We start from the raw sequence: 20173 nt of genomic DNA on the forward strand, positions 1-20173 counted from the left end.
TCAAGAAACACTCTTCAGGAGTCAGGTGTGGATTTGTCAATGACCACTGTCCGCGGAAGACTTCATGAACTGAAATATAGAGGCTACACTGCAAGATGCAAACCACAGGTTAGCTGCAAAAATGGCCAGATTATAATTTGCCAATAAGTACTTAAAAGAGCAACCACAGTTCTGGAAAGAGGTCTTGTGGGCAGATGGGACAAAGATTAACTTATATCAGAGTGATGGCAAGAGCAAAGCAAGGAGGAGAGAAGGAACTGCCCAAGATCGAAAGCATACCACCTCATGTGTGAAACACGGTAGTGGGGGTGTTATGGCCTGAGCATGTATGGCTGCTGAAGGTACTGGCTCACTTATCTTCATTGATGATACAACTGCCAATGGTCGTAGCATAATTAATTCTGAAGTGTATAGGCACATCCTATCTGCTCGAGTTCATACAAATGCTTCAAAACTCATTGGTCATTCTACAGCAAGACAATGATCCCAAACATACTGCTGAAGCAACAAAGGAGTTTTTCAAAGCAAAAAAATGGTAAATTCTTCCGTGACCAAGTCAATCACCCAATCCGAACCCAAGTGAGCATGCCTTTCATATGCTGAAAAGAAAACATAAGGGGACTAGACCCCAAAACAAGCATAAGCTAGTGGCTGCAATACAGGCCTGGCAGGGCATCACCAGGGAAGACGCCCAGCAACTGGTGATGTCCATGAATTGCAGACTTCAAGCAGTCATTGCATGCAAAGATATGCAACAAAATACTAAACATGACTACTTTCATTTACATGAAATTGCTGTGTCCCAAGCATTATGGTGCCCTGAAATGCGGGGACTATGTATAAATGCTGCTGTCATTTCTACATGGTGAAACCAAAATGTATAAAAATGGCCTTTATTAAAATTTGACAATGTGCACTTTAACCACATGTGATTTTTTTTCTATTTCAAATCTCAAATTGTGAAGTGCAGAGGCAAATAAATAAATGATGGGTCTTTGTCCCAAACATTATGGAGGGCACTGTAATTAATCTAAAATGGCGTTTGGCAATGAATTGCTAAATGCTGGAGTTTCATACCCCCAATGCAAATGTCCCCAAAGGGTGTGTGCATGTGTGAATAGAGCTGAGCACATTAGACGAATGGAAGCAATTTTACTCTCAAAACTATTTGCAGCTGCTTTAACTATATATAAATGCTTGCCACTGTTAAATGTAAACCTGGTCTTCAGTGTGGACCTCACTGTGAAATGCTGGAGTGATTTTTAACAGTTTGCAAATATAAAGTTTCAATGTGATTCTTTAAAATAATTCAAGACAGAAACTGTTGGCATCATTGTTAAGTAGACACTTAACACATCTGCATCAGGTTTCCCTATTTTAACAGATGTTTTTCTCTCTCAGTTAACAAAATAGTCAGCATGTTACACAAGAATAGTTTCTGTCAAGTTTTTTTTTTTTCTGATCACCCTTATTAATTTATTCAGCTTTGCGTGCAAAAAAAAATCAAGATAGCTAATTGATGTAAAATAATGTTTTCTACCCCCTCAAAAAATCACTGCAATCATAAAGCTAAATCCTCCAAATGCTGGAAATTTAAAATTAAAATAGAAAACCCTGAAATGAATCAAAAGGTCAGACAGTGTCTGTGGAGGAAGAAACAGAGTTAACATTAATGACTTGTTATTAGAATAATTCTGCTAAAAAATGAAAAATTCTGTTTCTCAATCCACAGAGGTGGTCTGAAATTTCCCTTCATTTTCTGGTTTTAATTTATTAAAATAACTACAGTTCAGAACTCTCTCCAATCCTGATTCTATGCGTTAATGCTCGTAATCATCTGACAAAGAAGACCTATTTCATCTGGCATATAATAAAAACAGAAAATTAGCAGAAAAGGTTAGGGAGTGATGGAACATCATCTTTCTCCATATCATCTAATACTAAAAATACATTGTGTTTATCTCTTCCCCAGTTCTATCGAAAGGTAGACACAAAAAAGCTGGAGTAACTTTGCGGGTTAGACAGCATCTCTGGAGAAAAGGAATAGATGATGTTCCGGGACAAGATCCTCTTCAGACCATTCAGAAATGTTAATTGTTCCTCTCTACGCAGATGCTGCCTGATCGGCTGAGTGTTTCCAACAATTTCTGTGTTCGTTTCAGATTACCTGCATCTGCAGTTTTTTTACTTTCTGTCTACAACATCCCTGAGAGTCACTTTTAGAAAACAAGTAGACTAAGTGGGACCCGTTGGGTCCCATGTTCACGTGGGAGGGCTGGTCCCCCAATGCAATATTCCACCTCTCCACCAATTCCAATATTGGTTGCCAGTGGGGGGGGGGGGGGGGGGGCTTTCTGGAGCGCTAGCAATGTTAGCAATGTTAAAAATCAAGTCTGCAAATTTATCCTTTGAGATTTTAAAAATCAAGTCTGCAATTTTATCCTATCAGATAAAGCATAAAAAGAAGTTTAATTTGACACCTAATTCACTTTAATATCTCAAGTATTTAAAAAGCTATGGCCATTTTCATACTAGATTGAAGCAAATTAGCATAAATCAATTGTTCCCTACCTGATTTTAATTAGTTAGGACCCATTACTAATAAAAAAGCAATTGTGATCGTGGACATCTATACATTTCTTAATAATTCTTAATTTTTAAGAGCCCATAACATTCACACTTCACATATAACATGAAATTCTCATTGTCAAGAGATAGACAAAATGGAAGGAATTTAATGTTTTTTCATTTTAATCATAGTTTTTTGATAGATTGGAACGTTGCATTTCGGAAACAAATATAAATCAATCTTCGCCAAGGAAACTTGGATTAAAGTCACCTAAGTTTATAAAAATAAAGTATATAATTTGTTAGTTACCCAAAACTGCAGCGCCGATGGAGCTATTGTAAATTTCTGTATCTGGGAAACTTGCCAATTACCAGATCTAAACATCTATCTATTTCTTAATAAATGATTAACATTTTTAAATAGCCTAAGTGTCCAAATAATATTCACAAATAATTCACAATAAAACATGATTTTAAAATCTCATTTACATTAATTTATAGGCCAAATGGAAGGAATTTAGTGTTCAATTGCTGTAAATTAAAGTCAATTTAAATCAGCTTTCTAGTGGGTTCCTGTGAACGCGCTGGTTTAGAACGTTCACATTGCGGTAGATTTGTGCCCTCAAATGCCCAGAAAAATACTGCGGGATATAATGGGCCCAAAATGGGCTACTCTCAACTTTAAACTTTGTATAAAGGGATCTTAAGAAGCCCTTTTTAATGTAAAAATAAACAGCCTACCTTCTGTTGTCCCCTGTATGAGACCCTGCCGGTTGCCGGTGGTCGCAGGTTTAGAGGTTAATTTTTAAACTACTACAACAATTATATAAAGCCTTTAAAACTAATAATAGATAAAGCGACGGAATATTCCAGCGATTTCCCGTTAATAATTAACTAGGCTGAACATCCTCGATTGGAACAGCCTAGGGAAAATCGCGTTTTAAACCCGCCCCCTCTAAACGGCGCCAAAATCGCGCACACCTGCAGCGACAGATTTTCAGCGACGCTTCAGGTAGGCTTTGCAACATACCTACTAGTATGGGTGTTGTGGGCTGAAGGAACTGGTTTCCAGAAGGCTAGTATGGACATTGTGGGCCGAATGGATTCTTTGGCTGGCAGCTCAGTCACTCACAGCTGGTGGGCTGGCAGTTGGGTCACAGCTATTCCTTGAAATTCCATTTCATGCACGGTGCAAGGCCACCAAATTCAAGTGCCGTTTCATACCACTTCTAGCAGGGTGACAAGGCCACCAAATTCAAATGCAGTTTCATACCACTTCTAGCAGGGTGCAAGGCCACCAAATTCAAATGCAGTTTCATACTGTGTAAACAGGAAGTGGTCAAGTTTAGACTTTTAATTACATAGATATTTGGGCTGTCATCAAAGCTAACATTCCGTTTCTCTCAGGTGGTCTACCTTGGACTACAATTGGATGAGCAACCTCCTTGTTCCCGATGTGCACTTGCATTTATCATATGACATATTGCAAATTACTCCAATCGTGGATCTCGGTATTGTTTGCACGGTATATCAGTGAACACTGACAACAGATTCAAATAAACAGATTAAAGTATTCATAGTAAAATTGTGTATGTCCTGGCTCACCAATTTTCCAAATGGTCATTTCTCAGTTACAGTTTAAGTAAGGTCACTCTGCGAGAATACAAAACACCAGTTATTTGATGCCTGCCAATAAAATGTTTTGCATTAAATTAAATACTTACTCTTGTGCTGTGGCTGACCCTTTTGGCAAGTTACTCTAACTGGCGTCTAATCTGACAAGATGAATAGAGAAGTTTTTGGTGATCTTCATTGATCCATTATCCAGGGTTTTGTTGCATTGCACCACACACTTTATCAGACACAGACAATTGCTTTGTTTAACATAAAGCCATCCAAAAGCTCTGCTTAATCCTTTTACAATCTTCATCTGCCATAAAAATGATTAATGGTTTTCAGTATTGCCATCAGAACACCTTGAAATCTATTTATATAGAACAAAAAAATGGACAGCATAAGAATAGGCCCTTCGGCCCACATTGCCTGTACTCAGCATGATGCCAAGATAAAATCTCATAAGCCTGTGCATGAATAATATCCATCTATTCTCTGCAAATCCGTATGCCTTTCTAAAAACGTTTTATATACCACTATCATATCAGCTTCCACCACCACCGCTGGCAGCGGGAACCCATTACTCGCTATGTAAAAAAACTTGCCCCACACATCACCTTTAAAGTTTAAAGGTATGTCCTCTAGTCTTTGACATTTCAACCCTGAGAAAAAGGTGATGACTGTCTACCCTATTTATGCCTCTCATAATTTTATAAATTTAGATCAGATCTTTTTGAGCCAATATGGACCTGATGGGTTAAATTGTTTTCAACCATCAGGGTCTCAATCTGAAATGTCCACATATGGTTAGTCCTTGTCAGATGCTGCATGACCTACTGAGTTCTTCCAGCATTCTAATTATGCATGCCAGATTCTTGCATCTGTGAGCCTGTGGTCTATTTTATATTTTCTCCGGTCGATGACATTAGGAGATATGAGCAGTATGTAATGTTCTGCATGCAGTGACCGCCCTGATTGTCTTCTGACAGGTTCTGTCATTAAAGACCTTTGCCACAGTGCCAAAACTTTCTGATGATTATAGACATTTAGAAATAGTGCCGTCCATTTAAGTAATTTAAAATATTTAACCATAAATAACAATAAATATCACATTCATTCATGAAAATTAATTTAAAATATTAATATTACATCAAACAGCGATACTCATCAAAATTGTATCATACTTGATTTGAAGCATATTTAATATTCATCATCATGAAGAACAGGACTAGCAGACAGTTTGAAAGTCCTTTAAAGCTGATGAAGCACAGCTGGGTGCAGTGAGAAGTCTGGCATCATTTTTTGCCAGGGATCTCAAAAAGTACAATGAGATAAATAATACTCTGTTCTTTTGTCTGAGGGATGAGTAATAAGTGAGGAGTACATTCTGTAACATCCATTATATAGTTTGCCTCGCCTGTAAAATAATACTTTCAACAGTGCTACTCTATACTTAATACTCAACTGAGTATATCAGCCTTGAGTTTTTTGCTCAAGGCTCTGGAGTTGGCCTAGAACTCTGGAGAGCTAGAATACTGAGCAATATAGTCCACCTCCAGTCTGTGTTCCACGGTTCAAACGACGGAGGTGGTGAGAGGTCATTGAGGGACAAAGTCTGGTCCTTGCTTTCGGCATCTATCCAGAAGAGCAGGAAGCTACGCACCCTGGCCTATATTTTCCCATCACTCAATGTTATTACCATTTTCATCACATTGCCTCTTTGTGTGAGCTTAATAAATGCAAATCGACGGCTCTGTTTCATCACTGATGTGCCACAGCTCCAAAATTACCTTATTGGCTAGAAAGCTCTTTAGAACATCCTTCATTAAGGCAAAGGTGCTCTTGAAATTAAAATATTTTCCTGGGACTATCCACGATATTTAACAATCTTCTTTTTTCTCTTCCAGGTCACAGTAGGTGCAAAACAAAACAGTATTGTGTTGCAGAAGTTGGAACCAGATACCCCCTATTCAATCAGAGTCATGTCTTTCTCCAAAACCGGAGATGGCGGACAGATAACCGGCAATGGCAGAACAAGTATGTTCAATATTCCTCTTCTTACTTGTTAACCGTGTAAGGATTGTTGAACATTATATCCCAGGAACTAAGAACATAGAGAAACCATTCAAACCATCCATTTGCTAGCCTTCTTGAACACATTTGCTAGCCTTGTTAGCCCTTTGATCTCAATATTAAATTATCCCATTGGCTATAAAGGAACCAGGTTTAGGTCATGCTTCAACAGCAGATCAAGCAACATTTGTGGAAAAAGATACAGGCTTGGCAATTTAAATGGAAAACCAATTGTCAGAATTGGGCAAGAGAGAAAATTGGTTAGTTTTAATTAACATAGAATGTGGTGGGAGGGAGAGATAAGACAAAGGAAATATCTCTAACTTGGTGATGTCAGGTTTGATATAGGGATAAGTTCTATCCATACTGTAGAAATTAACCACATGGCAAAAAAAGGACAAAAAGTGTTGGAGTAACTCAGTGGCTCCAGCAGCATCACTGGAGAACATGGATAGGTGACATTTCGGGTTAGGACCCTTCTTCAGAGTAATTGTGGAGGGGTGGGGAGAAAGTTAGAAGAGTGGAGAGGCAGGACAAAGTGTGTCAGGTAAAAGGTGGACTCAGGCGGTGGAGGGGGCTTTGATAGGCAGATGGTTGGAACAAATGCCGGGAATAAAAGCAAAAGGTGAGAGACATGTTGGAGGTGTTGCGAATTGAGAAGGCAGAGGAAGGCAATTTAGGAGGAGGTTGAAGGTGAGGGAATAAATGGGTTGGGGCATTGGGGTGGGAGTGGGAGAGAAAGGAGGGAGGGGGGGGTGGTCAAAGGTTATCTAAAATTGGACCTCCTCCACTGCTTAACCTCATGGCAACCTATTTCTCTCTTCATTGATACTGATTGACTTGCTGATCATTTTCAGCATTGTCCGTTTATAATTTATCTTCAATGTTCAGTTGGCAGAGTTCAATTCCCCTTTCTCTGCTTGTCCTTAAATACATTGCCTTGGAGCTGTTGAAATATAGTTGGAAATCCATAGTTCAAATAATTCCTCATTTGGCTCAAACATCTCAACTTCCTTCAAAGAGACCACAGGAAAATAACTTGTTTGAAAAATGTAAAAATAATGAGTTTGGGAGCAAGAAAGACATTTACAAAAACAGATTATGTTTTCAATAACTCAGTGGTAGAATGAACTGATTGGGAAAAGGATTATGGAAAATGTATTGAAATCATTCGCACATTGCACAGTTGCATTCAGCAATAAGAAGACAAATTCCTTAACAGTATGAGGGATTAAGTCAAAATGCATGATATTATTACACTGTTCCAAAGAAGTTCAAGAAGCAGATACAATAATGAGTTTTAAAAGATACTAGACCAAGTGCAGACCCGTTGGGTCTGTTTCCCCAACGGCGTTGCGGGTGGGGGGGGGGGGGGGGGGGGCGGGGGGGGGGGGGGGGGGGGGGGGGGGGGGGGGGGGGGGGGGGGGGGGGGGGGGGAGGGGGGGAGGGGGGGGGGGGGGGGGGGGGGAGGGTGAGAGGGGACAGGGGAGAGGAGGAGGAGGAAACGGGACAGATTTGGGAAGGAAAGGAGAGCGGGGTAGGGGGTGAGAAAGGGGTATGGGGAGACAGATGTGGGTGAGGGGGGGGGGGTGGGGGGGGGGGGGGGGGGGTGGGGGGGGGGGAGAGGGGGGGGGTGGAGAGAGGGGAAAGAGTGGGGAGGGGGAGAGTGGAGGGGGAAGGGGGGAGAGAAGTGAAGTGGAAGAGAGGAGGGAGAGAGGGATGGGGAGGGGAGAGAGATGTGGGGGGGGGGGATGGGGATGGAGAGGAGGAGGGAGGGGTAAGAGTGTGGAGGGAGGGGGAGAGAGGTGGGGGGAGAGGGGGGAAAGAGTGGGGAGGGATATTGGGAGGGGGAGAGGTGGAAGTGTGGGGAGGGTCAGAGGGGTAGGGGGAAGGGGTGGGGTTGGAGAGGGGAGGGAGGGGGAAGGGAGGGGGAGAGAGAGGAGTGGGGGAGAGAAAGGGGTGGGTTGAGGAAGAGAGGTGGAAGAGTGGGGAGGGAGGGGTAAGGGGAGTGGTGGAAGAGGGACAGAGGGGTAGGGGGATGGGGGCGGGGGAGAGAGGGAAGGGGATAGGGTAGAGAGTGAAGGGTGGGTGGGGGAGAGAGTGATGGGTGGGAGAGGGAGAGGCGTGAGAAGAGGGAAACTTAGAAACATAGAAATCAGGTGCAGGAGTAGGCCATTCGGCCCTTCGAGCCTGCACCTCCAGTCAATATGATCATGGCTGATCATCCAACTCAGTATCCTGTACCTGCCTTCTCTCCACACCCCCTGATCCCTTTAGCCACAAGGGCCACATCTAACTCCCTCTTAAATATAGCCAATGAACAGGCCTCAACTACCTTCTGTGGCAGTGAATTCCAGAGATTCACCACTCTCTGTGTGTAAAATGTTTTTCTCATCTCGGTCCTAGAAGATTTCCCCCTTATCCTTAAACTGTGACCCCTTGTTCTGGACTTCCCCAACATCGGTTTCTATAAGATCCCCCCTCAATCTTCTAAAATCTAGCGAGTACAAGCCAAGTCTATCCAGTCTTTCTTCATATGAAAGTCCTGACATCTCAGGAATCAGTCTGGTGAACCTTCTCTGTACTCCCTCTATGGCAAGAATGTCTTTGAGCATTGGGCATTGTGACATCACACAATGGAACGTTCACCATGGGCTGGGGCTCCTGCAAAGGCATATGTAAATGGATCCATTCCGATTGGACATATGTGAACATTGGGCATTGTGACATCACACGATGGAACGAATCAAAACGAAGAAAGGCAGCCGCCAGCCGGACGGATGGATGGCAGGTGACAGGCACACAGTTTTATATAATAATAGAAGATTTGGACAGATAATTGATAGGAAAGGTGTGAAGGGCATTGGGCCAAATGCAAGGAAATGGGACTAGCCCAGTATGCCAACTTGGTTGGCATGACAAGGTGAGCTAAAGGTCCAGCTTCCATGATGTACAGCTCCGATTTTATGGCTCTAATATCCTGGAGACTAGAAATCTAAATGATCAAGCCACATAATTGGTGTGGCAACGGAGTACAGTCACTGCCTACATTTTCTGTAATGATAAATGTGTCTTCTGACTGAAATGCACAGGATTGTGATGGAACCATCTTTACTTGCCTCAGTGAGTGCAATTCTAACAGCACCAACATGCCGTCATACTCACTTGCTTGAATTATAAAATTGAGATAACATTATCAAATTATGAAATGGTAGAAGGGTGACATGAGGCTAAGGCTAGGGCGAGGAAATGTAATTAGTTCCGATCAGGAGAGCAGCATTGATACTTGTTGTTGAGGCAGGATTTAAAACCATTGGTCTCATTCTCTTCTAGAACCACTCGCTTCAGTTCGAAATCTTAGGGTGTACAACCCATCAACCAGTACACTGAGTGTGAGCTGGGATCCCGCTGAAGGTGTCGTGCGACGCTACAAGGTCCATTATGTTCCATCTGCTGGACCTGGAAATGAAGAAGTGGTAAGTTTCTCAACTTCATTTTCATGGTCACTATCAGATGAAATCAAGCATTACGAGATTTAGTGTGGCAGCATTAAACAATAACAGTTTTTATAATGTAGCATAATCCCAAGGTATTTTACAGGAATGTACCAAAGAACACAAGCACAAATCAGGAGTAGGCCACACATCCCCTGACACCTGGCCTGCCATCCAATATGCTCCTGGCTAATCTGCCCCAGGCAAATCTGTGCTACTGTGCCTATTCCTAATAGCCCTCAATTCCCTTACAGAACATAAAATAGTACAGCATAGGAATAGGTCCTTCAACCAACAATGTCTGAGCAGAACATGATGCCAATTTAAACTATTCTCCTCTGCCTGCATGTGCTCCATATACGTCCATTCCCATGTGCCCACCTAAAATTATCTTAAAAAGCACGCTTGCATCTGGTTTCACCACCATCCCTGGCAGTGCATTCCAGGCAACACTACTTGTATAAAAAAAATCAACCCTCACATCTTTTTCAACATTCCCCCTCTATGCCTCAAAGCTATACCTTCTAATCTTTAACATTTTCACTGTGAAAAAGGTCCTGACTGTCTACCCTATCAATGCCTCTTATAATTTTATGTACTTTTGGCCTCCCCTCAAACTCCGATGCACCAGAGAGAAAAGAAAATCCAAGTTTGTCCAAACTCTCCTTATAGCTAATACCCTCTAAGCCAGGCTGCATTGGGGAAAATCTTTTCTGGATCCTCTCTGAAACCTCCACATCCTGTAATTGATGTGTCTGAATCCAGTCAACCAGAACTGCCACAATTTTTCACAAATGTATCTAGCTCCTTCTTAGTTAACTTTAACCTCTGGCGGGGAGAATTCCAGAGATTCATCACCCTCTATAAGAAGAAATTCCTCTGCACCTCAATTTGAAATACCAGCCCCTTTCCTTGTTACTAAGTTTTCATGTATGAAACTTTCGCACAAGTGGAAACATTGCAACATCTTCCCTGTTGTGTCCATTAGGATCTGATGTTTCAGTAATATCATCCCTCATTCTCTCGACTCCAAAAAAAATACAGATGCAGGAAATATTTGCTAAATGCTGCTTAAGGAGTCTTTGGGGGAGTAATTAAAAACTGGCAAAGTGGCAGGTTTTGAAGGAGGAGAATGAAATAGAGGGCAGAGGGGTTTTAGGAGGAATTTCAGAGCTTAGGGTAAAGTTCACTGAATGCACACTACCATCAGAGTTGTGCAAAAACATTGCGTAGGAGCAAAGAAGGCTGGTATCAGTTCAATGGAGATTGTTGTTCAGGTTTCTATTCATGGCTTCTTATCCCTTGATTGCATCTTTTTGTGCCAATAATTGACTAAGAGACACAAAGGAATAAATTACCAAGCAACAGTAAATTCAACAATAACCTACTGCTCCCCCCAACACCAGCAGTGTTACATATGTGAATGAAATCACAGACAGCAGGCGTTTCCCCAGGTGATTAACACTGATGCAATGCAGAAAACATTGACGGCATATTATGTACAACAATCTCCCCCGCACAAAAATAAAAGAAGAATCTTATTCTTGGTCAGTGTGCCAGATCTTGGTTCTCCAGCCTGAGGAAGCAGGTTCTCAACACCTAAAGCAGCAGTCCCTCTTAAATTGGAAAAAAAAGGTCAATGATCAAATTTTACTTTTCCACGGCGTTTAAATTGATTCCTGGTGACAAAGACGAGCCTCTACTTTGTGGCTATTCATACCAATGCACTCTCTAAATACAGCAACTAACCGTAGTTACAATGAGTGCCAAGTTGTGCCCTGAATGTTGCAACACACATAGATAGAGTGGTAAAGAAGGTGTACATCAGTCATGGTATTGAGTATTGCCCCATTACAGGATGAATGTGGCTTTGGAGAGGGTGCAGAAGAGGTTTATCAGAATGCTGCTTGTGTTAAAGGGTATAACTACAGGGAGAGATGGATAACGGATTATTTTGTCTGGAATATTGGAGGCCGAGGAGAGACTTGACAGAATTCCATAAAATTATGAGAGGCATAGATAGGGTAGACAATCAGAACCTTTTCCTCAGGGTGGAATTGTCCAACACTGGAGGGCATGGAGATGTGTGAGGGATGGTGGTGGAGGCTTTGCGATAGTAATGTTTGAGGTTTTTAGATAGGCACTTAGAGGTGCAATGAACAGAGGAATAGGCATCATGTACAGGCAGATGAGACCAGTTGAACTTGGTATCATGATCGGCACGAACATCATGTGCTGCACTGCTCTATGTTCTCTGGTGACCTAGTGCTTGAGGGCGATGTGACTGAGCTGGAAAGCAGCAGAAAGAGCAGGCAGATGAAGGATGTCCCAGCTTAGGCACATATAGATATGTACATATATAGGGAATGCTTAGAGAGATATGGGCCACATGCAGGTAAATTGGACTGGCACAGGAAGACACCATGGATGAGTTGGGCCAAATGGCCTGGTTCATTTCGTTTAATTCTGTGACTGTGATTAAAAGCTTCATTCTGGCACATATCACATTGACTATAAATTGCTAGACTCGATGCATAAATGTAGGGTCTGTCCATCTCTCCCCTGCAGCCTCTGTCTCCATGGTAGCCAAAGTGTTTGTTGCTGCTAAATGCCTGTCATGGGAATATGCCTTTAAAGACTAATCCTTTAAAGACTGATGCCTTCTCTGACTGGTGAATTAGTAATTGCTTGAACTCATAATGGGAAACCTGATTGGACATCAGCCAAATGTGGCCATGCTTAAAAATAGGCGCAATCCATTTTTTTTAACATTTGTTTTTCATGAATTAGTACACCAAGATCTTTCAGTACACACATTTAACTGTTTCATATTTCAAACTCTGTGTATTTTTTCTTCTAACATGCACACCTTATTATTTTCCCCCACCGCATTCTGCCTACCATCTTCTTGCCCACTTGCTTAACTTGCTTGCTTCCTAGAGTTAGTCATAGAGTTATATAGCCCAGAAACAGGCCCTTCCACCCACCATGTTCGTGCGCCGTTGTTGCACATCTACACCAATCCCATTTGCTCGCATTAGGTCTGTATCCTTCCTTGCCTTTCTGATTTGAGTGCCTATCCAAATATATCTGATGTGATTCGATATTAACTTCAGTGAGTTCCAGTTACCAACCTCTCTGTATAAAAAAAAAACCTTTCCTTTCAAATCACTTTGAAAATTCCTTCCTTTCTCCTTAAAAAATTCCTACCATGCAAAAAAGATTCTGACTTGGCTCTATCTACCTTCTTATAATTCCAATATACCTCTCCCAGCACCCACCTTCTTTCTATCTCCTCAGCAAGATAGAAGTCAAGACAGGGATAGAAGTCAAGACAGCAAATTCAGGACAGTCAGGAACACTGCAAGGAGAAAGGAAAGACAGTTGTATTAAATTGCATTTATTTCAATTAAATTTGTCCAGTGTGTTCAAGAAAGCTTCCTCAGGCAATATGTAAAGGGCCCTACTAGGGATAAGGCAAAGCTAGATCTAATTTAGGAAATTGTGTAAGATAAGTGATTGAAGAGTGGGTGGGCATTTTGGGACCAGCGACCACAGTTTTCCATTAACTTTAAAATTGTTATGGATAAGAACAGGGAATTCAAGATGGTTCAGCAGCAAAGCTAACCTTGATGGTATTAGACAGGAACATGCTAAGTTGGAGTATGTTGATTGCAGGCAAATGGAGTTCAAGAAAGTGGGTTGCTTTTAAAAGTGTGATAGTGCGAATTCCTGGTAAAGTGAAGGGCTAGGAGTAAGAAACCCTGCATGACGAGATAAATGGAGGCTCTGGTCTGGAAAAGGAAGGAAGCATGTTTAAAGTATAAGCAGCTGTGATCAAGTGCATCGCGCAGCTAGAAGGCTTCCCGACGGCTGTGGACTGTGAACACGGCTGAAGGCCTTTATCGAAGTGCTGCAGTCTCAATGCCTCCCGGATCGCCGCGTAGAGGTCGGGCGAAGCAGCCGACGGAGCCCATGGCTGGGGGCCGGGTCGGCACCAAGGAGGCGTGAAGTGGGGCGTCGAAAGCGGTGAGGCCTCGGCGGCGGCAGCAGTGAAGCGTCGCGACGATGGGGCCTCGGCGATGGTGAAGCCTTGCACCGACGGCGATGCTTCGCGGTTCGTCCCGCGATCGACGGTCGATGAGAGCGTGGAGGGCCACCATGAGAGGGGGAGGGGAATAACAATGGAGGACCCGGCGTGGGGAGACCATTGTGTGGGGGGGAGGGGAAGAACAATGGAGGACCTGGCGTGAAGAAGGTGGGGGAGACCAATGGACAATTGGGACCTGGCTTGGGGAAACTGTTGGGCGGGCGGGGATGACAAAATGGGGAGCCGGTGTGCTTTGTAACTTTGTCATAGGTGACTGCTATTTGGATACATTGTGTATGCAAGCAAAGAATCTCACTGTGCCTAGTCACATGTGACAATAAAGTATTCCTAGTCCTTCCTATCTTTGGAGGAGTATATGGAATGTTGGACCATACTTAAGAAGGAAATCAGGAGGGCAAAGAGTGAGCATGAGATAGCTAAGATTATCCCAAGAATATCCAAAATACAGTCTAAGCAGTATTTTATAAATTTGCAACAAAACAACCCAACTTTTATATTTTACCTCCTAGGGAAGCATACATATATGCCTTCTACACCACCCATATTTCAGGGATTTATGTTCAAACCCAAGGTCCTTCTGTTCATCAGCATTTCTTAGTGCCCTATATTTTACTAGGATTGTCCTTTCCCTATTTGATTTCCTAAAATGCATCGTTTTTTACTTATTGGATTAAATTACATTTGCAAATGCTCTCCCCCAACTTTCCATCTGATCTATATATTCTATTTTTCTATCCTTCCTAACTATCCACAACACCCCCAAATTCTGTGTCATCTGCATGCTTACTCACCATACCTCCTACATTCACATCCAAGTCATAAAACACAACCAAAAGTCCTGTGGTATACCACAAGTCTCAACATTGCGTACCTCCATCGTTTCCTTATACCTCCCATCTCCAAGCCAATTTTAGATCCAATTAGTTAGCTTGTTTGGATCCCATGTGCCTTAACCTTTTGGATGAGCAGACCCTGCAAAATCATATCAAATGCATTGGCCAAAGTCTCTCCAGACAGTGTATGTTATCATACCTTCATCAATCTTCTTTTACAGGTACTTTGCTTTCCTTTTTGTAAATGGCTTTGCAAAAAGGAAAGCATCCATATATGTATGCTTCGATATATATTTAGCGCTTCAATATACGCAGCGCTTCGATATATGTTGACATCGCCAGTATCACTTTTTTGATTTTATGCAATGGAACTGATTGTTAAACCGCTTGAGAGGGTAAATGAGAATCAACTAGTATGACCTCAGACAGGAGTGACATATTAACCAGACCGAGTCATCATGAAAGGACTCCTTCTCCAGAAGACTGTGAGGGAGTTTTGGTTAGCTTGATAATAATATGACATGGTTTGTACTAACACTACCAAGTATTTTCCATTTTTAATTTTTAAGTTGTGTTGAAATCGGTAGTGGTATTTGAACTTGTCTTCCAATGAATTCTCAGTCCAGGTCATTAGATGATTTGTTCAATAACTTTACCAATGTATCATTGTAATCAGTCTGAAGAAGGGTCTCGACCCAAAACATCACCCATTCCTTCTCTCCAGAGATGCTGCCTGTCCGCTGAGTTACTCCAGCATTTTGTGTCTACCTTCAATTTAAACCAACATCTGCAGTTCTTTCCTACATATCATTGTAATCCATCTGGTATAATTCCCAGATGATGAGTAGTGCTTGTTTTTATATTGCAGGTCACAGTCTCGGGAAACACACACAGTACGGTCCTGAAGAGCTTGCATCCCGATACACCTTATGATGTTACAGTGGTTCCTGTGTTTAGAGAAGGTGATGGAGCTCCGAAGTCCAGCACTGGAAAAACATGTGAGTTCTTAGTGAGATGTCAGCCTCAAAATCGGTTAACTTCCTACTTTAATCTCCTGGTGACTAATTCTTATATCCTTTGAATTCTTGAAATGTGGCTGTTACTGCATGACTGGTAGTTAATATGTCACCTGATTCATCTTCAAGAGGGTATGTGAGATTTTTCTACTTATGTTTCTGTAGCCCTTATGGTGAAATGACTCCCATGGAGGTCCAGTGCTATTCAACAGAACATAGGAAATAGGTGCAGGAGTAGGCCATTCGGCCCTTCGAGCCAGCACCATCATTCAATGTGATCATGGCTGATCATCCCCAATCAGTACCCCGTTCTGGCTTTTCCCCCATATCCCTTGATTCCCTTAGCCCTAAGAGCTAAGTCTAACTCCCTCTTGAAAACATCCAGTGAATTGGCCTCCATTGCCTTCTGTGGCAGAGAATTCCACAGATTCACAACTCTCGGGATGAAAAGGTTTTTCCTCATCTCAGTCCTAGATGGTCTATCCCTTATTCTTAAACTGTGACCGCTGGTTCTGGACTTATCCAACATCGGGAACATCTTTCCTGCATCTACCCTGTCCAATCCTCTAAGAATATTCTCCAAAGGTAGTGGAGTATTCTGGATAACATTCCATAGTAACTAATAGCTAACAAGTGGTTGAGGCCACTGTGATCATATTTTCTTTGCCATTGCATTGTCTTCCAACCCAAAGCATTAATCAACTCTGAACAAGGCTAGTGCATTCACAAGGTTGTGGTGAGATGAAGTGTGGGATACTGGTTACGTTACTTACATCTATCTGTTGCTCTGAAATGCCTTCTCTATACTGAAAATGTAATGGAATGTTTTTCTTGTGTGGCTGTTCAGTAATTCGTGGAGCACCAGGGAATGTTAAAGTCTTCAACCCATCACCAAACACCCTGAATGTCCATTGGACCAGTGCTCCCGGTCCTGTGCAGCAGTACAGGGTGGTCTACGCACCTCTGACTGGGACCCAACCCTCGCAATCTGTAAGTCATTGCACCATTCCAATGACACATTAGTTCTATGTACATTTACAATTGATTATTTTACACCTTTTCATAACTCTCTGAGTGTCAATAATTTAGAAACAAAGCAACAATGTCCATTGATTTTTCCCCCCTCTATTATTCAAGTTTGGGGAAATGCAATGTATGCAGTCTTGATGCAAGTAGTTAATTCACTGATGTAATAATGGTAACTGTTGTTTGGTAGGACCACTCCATTTCATAGTTGTGGATGTGCTGATATGGAGCTGTTTTTTGTTGAGCAGATGGTGGTGCCAGGAAACACCAACAATGTCCTTTTGGATCGCCTGCAGCCAGACACACCATATTCTGTCAATGTGGTGGCCTTGTATGCGGATGGGGAAGGTGGTCAGCTCGCCGATAGAGGCAGGACATGTAGGTTGAATACCTGTTTTAGTTGGTCTGTGTTCATGTATGAATATGTTAGCATGCGGCTGTGATTCTGTATATCTTGATTGAAAAATACACCATGGATACAGGCCCTTCGGCCCACCGAGTCCACACCAACCATTGATCACACATTCATATTAGTTCTATGTTATTCCACTTTTGTGTCCACTCCCTGGGGCGATTTACTGAGGCCAATTAACCTTCAAACCAGTACGTCTTTAGGATGTGGCAGTAAACTGGTGCACACGGAGGAACCCATGTGGTCACATGGAGACCACCAGGGGCGCCGAACAATTGGCAACCCCGCCAACAGTCTGTTTGTTTTGTCATTTAAAAAAAATGTTGGTGCATTTTATAAGTCTGTGTAAATGTTCTCCGGTTTGTTTTATGTGGGGGGAGGGGGGGGGAGGAGGGGAAAACTTTTTTTTCAGTTTCTTACCTTGCCGGAGACGCAATGTTTCCAGGTCAAGTCTCCGGTCGCTCTGCGGCCTACCATCGATGGAGATGGAGGCCACCTCGGACTGACCTTGGGCCCCACTCCGGGCGCAGACTTAATATCGGAGCCGACCCCTAGCCTGGGATCGCTTCAACCGCGGCCTGCAGACATACAATCAAGAGCTCGCAGTCGGGAGAGGCTAGTCGGGAGCTCCGACAAACGCAGAGGCTCGACCAGCCCAGACGCAGAGTTCGATCGCCTGGCATGCGGGAGCTGACATCCCCCCCGATGCATGAGCTGGATCACCCCGACACGGAGGCACAAAACGCCGACGGCCACGGCAGTCAAGATCGTCCCATCAACGGATGGCTCGAGGCCCTCGACCACGGGAGAGCAAAGGGATGAGATTGAACTTTTTTTCGCTTTCCATCAGTGAGGAATGTGGAGGAGTCACTGTGCTTGATGTTAAAATATGTTTTGTGTGTTCAATTGCTTTATATTTGTATGGCTGACCTGGCAAATTAAATTCTTCGTATGTTGCATAACGTACTTGGCTAATAAAATATTATTGTGATTGTGATTATGATATTCAAGCTTCACACATTCTGCATTTGTGATCAGAATTGAACCCAGGTCTTTGGTGCTGTGAGGCAGTATCTCCATCATCTGTACTACTGTGCCACCTTGTTTGTATGTATCATTGCTTTTAAGTATAATTATTAGGAATGACTAAACTGGCAGGCAATCGTGTTTTGTGAGAAGATTGAAGCAGAATTGAGATATATACAAATTTACACTCTTACCTATAAGGAACCACCATCTCTGCTTCCCTCTCCCCCTCCCCCCGCACACTGCACTCCTATTTAATCAGAATCAGAATCAGAATAATACTTTATTTGCCAAGTATGTTTTGCAACATACGAGGAATTTCATTTGCCATGTCAGTCATACAAATAAAAAGCAATAGAACACCCAAAACACACTTTAACATGAACATCCACCACAGTGACTCCTACACATTCCTTACTGTGATGGAAGGTGAAATAAAGTTCAAGTCCCTTCCCTTTGTTCTCCCGCGGTCGGGGGCCTCGAGCCCTCCGTTGATGAGATGATCTTGGTTCTTCGCAACTGCCCTCTGCGTCGAGGCAATTAGCTCCCGCATCGGGGGGGATATCGGCTCCTCCTGTGCCGGGCGATCAAACCTCGCATCGGGGCTGGGCGAATGTGATGTTATTATGGCCGATTTAATTGTAATTTCAACTCCACGTAATTATCCACTTCCCTTTGATTCATATTCATGAAGCCTGGAGAGAATAAAATACAATCCTTGATCAATAAATTGCCACCCGATGAAAACAGTACCATCCTGTTCAATGATCAGTCATTATTACACAAAGACCACATTGAAGAAATGTTGACCTTGAACTTTAAGCTTATTAACACTCTTGGGGGTGAGGGAAATAGGTTTCTGCTAGTCATGAACCTTGATATTGGCATTTCCAAGAGATGATTGATCATGCTGAGATTCATTGGGGGGCAGGATCAATACCTGCAGTGTTTATGTATTTAGAACTGCACTCATATAAAAGTTAGTACAACATGTGCTGCTGGTTGGAAAAAAAAGGATACCCAGCCTGATTCTATTTTCCTGCCCTAAGTCTTCTGGCACTGTAATATGAAACATGTCTCCAATGAGTTAAGAGAGAAGACACAAGAGACAGCGGATGCTGGAATCTTGAACAAAAAAAAACCCAAAACCAACTGGTCAGACAGCATCTGTGCAGGAAAGTGGACAGACGATATCTTGGGTTGGGATCCATCAGCTGATTTCTTTCAGCACTTTATCTCTAATGAGTTAGAATGCCAGTAAACCTGAGACAGATAAGCATCATCCCAACAAAGAGCCTTTTGTACAATTGCAGCATGCTCAGCAGGCAAGTCAGCAACTGTGAAGGGTCTTTGACCTTTAACATTAACTGTGTTTCTATCCACAGTTGCTGCATTTTCTGATTTTAATTCAAATTCCCAACATCGTACGTTTAAAAAAAAATTATTTTGTGCAATGATAACTGACCATTGAACAGGATGAAGATAGTTTTCCTGAAGTGACAATTCATTGACCCAAGAGTATAAATAATATCAGTACGAAACCCTTCCCGATCGCCCCTGTAAATAAATTGGTTTCTTAAACAGATTTATTTAGATACCGGCAAGAACACGTCAAATGTGGTGAAGATCACTCCTCTCCCATTCTTTCAGGCAGTGAATTGTAGATCCAGCTCTTCTGTTTTGGTGAAAATGTTCTTCTCATGCCTCCTTAAATATTTAATGCATTTTTTTGCCCTGCTTAAAAGGGCAGTCGGCAAGTGTGAAGAAACAAATATTACATGGTGATCTAATGTAAAATAATTATCCTTGTGTTATAATGCAGGGACATTTTGCTGTGCAATATCTTACTTGTGTTTTTACTACATTACCTGGAGATGTTTATATACTTAAGAGTACAGTGAGAATGTGGAACTCACAATGTTGGGGTTAGATGAGGCAATCAGTGCAGACGAGCTTAGATGCAGCTGATAAATAAATGAGGAAGGGTGAAATAAAAAAAA

The 20173-nt window shown here is 42.4% G+C and overlaps 1 protein-coding gene across 5 annotated transcripts in view; it reads left to right on the forward strand.

The window, feature by feature from the left end:
- The window catches only part of LOC129699402 (collagen alpha-1(XII) chain-like), a 246614-nt gene that overhangs the window by 131824 nt on the left and 94617 nt on the right, over window positions 1-20173 (forward strand). For all 5 annotated transcript variants that reach the window (XM_055639133.1, XM_055639131.1, XM_055639134.1 and 2 more), the window contains 5 exons: window positions 6090-6219; window positions 9589-9731; window positions 15562-15691; window positions 16557-16699; window positions 16984-17113. In XM_055639133.1, the coding sequence (XP_055495108.1) occupies window positions 6090-6219; window positions 9589-9731; window positions 15562-15691; window positions 16557-16699; window positions 16984-17113 (676 nt within the window). The remainder of the gene's footprint in view (window positions 1-6089; window positions 6220-9588; window positions 9732-15561; window positions 15692-16556; window positions 16700-16983; window positions 17114-20173) is intronic.

Source organism: Leucoraja erinacea, chromosome 8 (genome assembly GCF_028641065.1).
Source record: "Leucoraja erinacea ecotype New England chromosome 8, Leri_hhj_1, whole genome shotgun sequence".
Lineage (NCBI taxonomy): Eukaryota > Metazoa > Chordata > Chondrichthyes > Rajiformes > Rajidae > Leucoraja > Leucoraja erinaceus.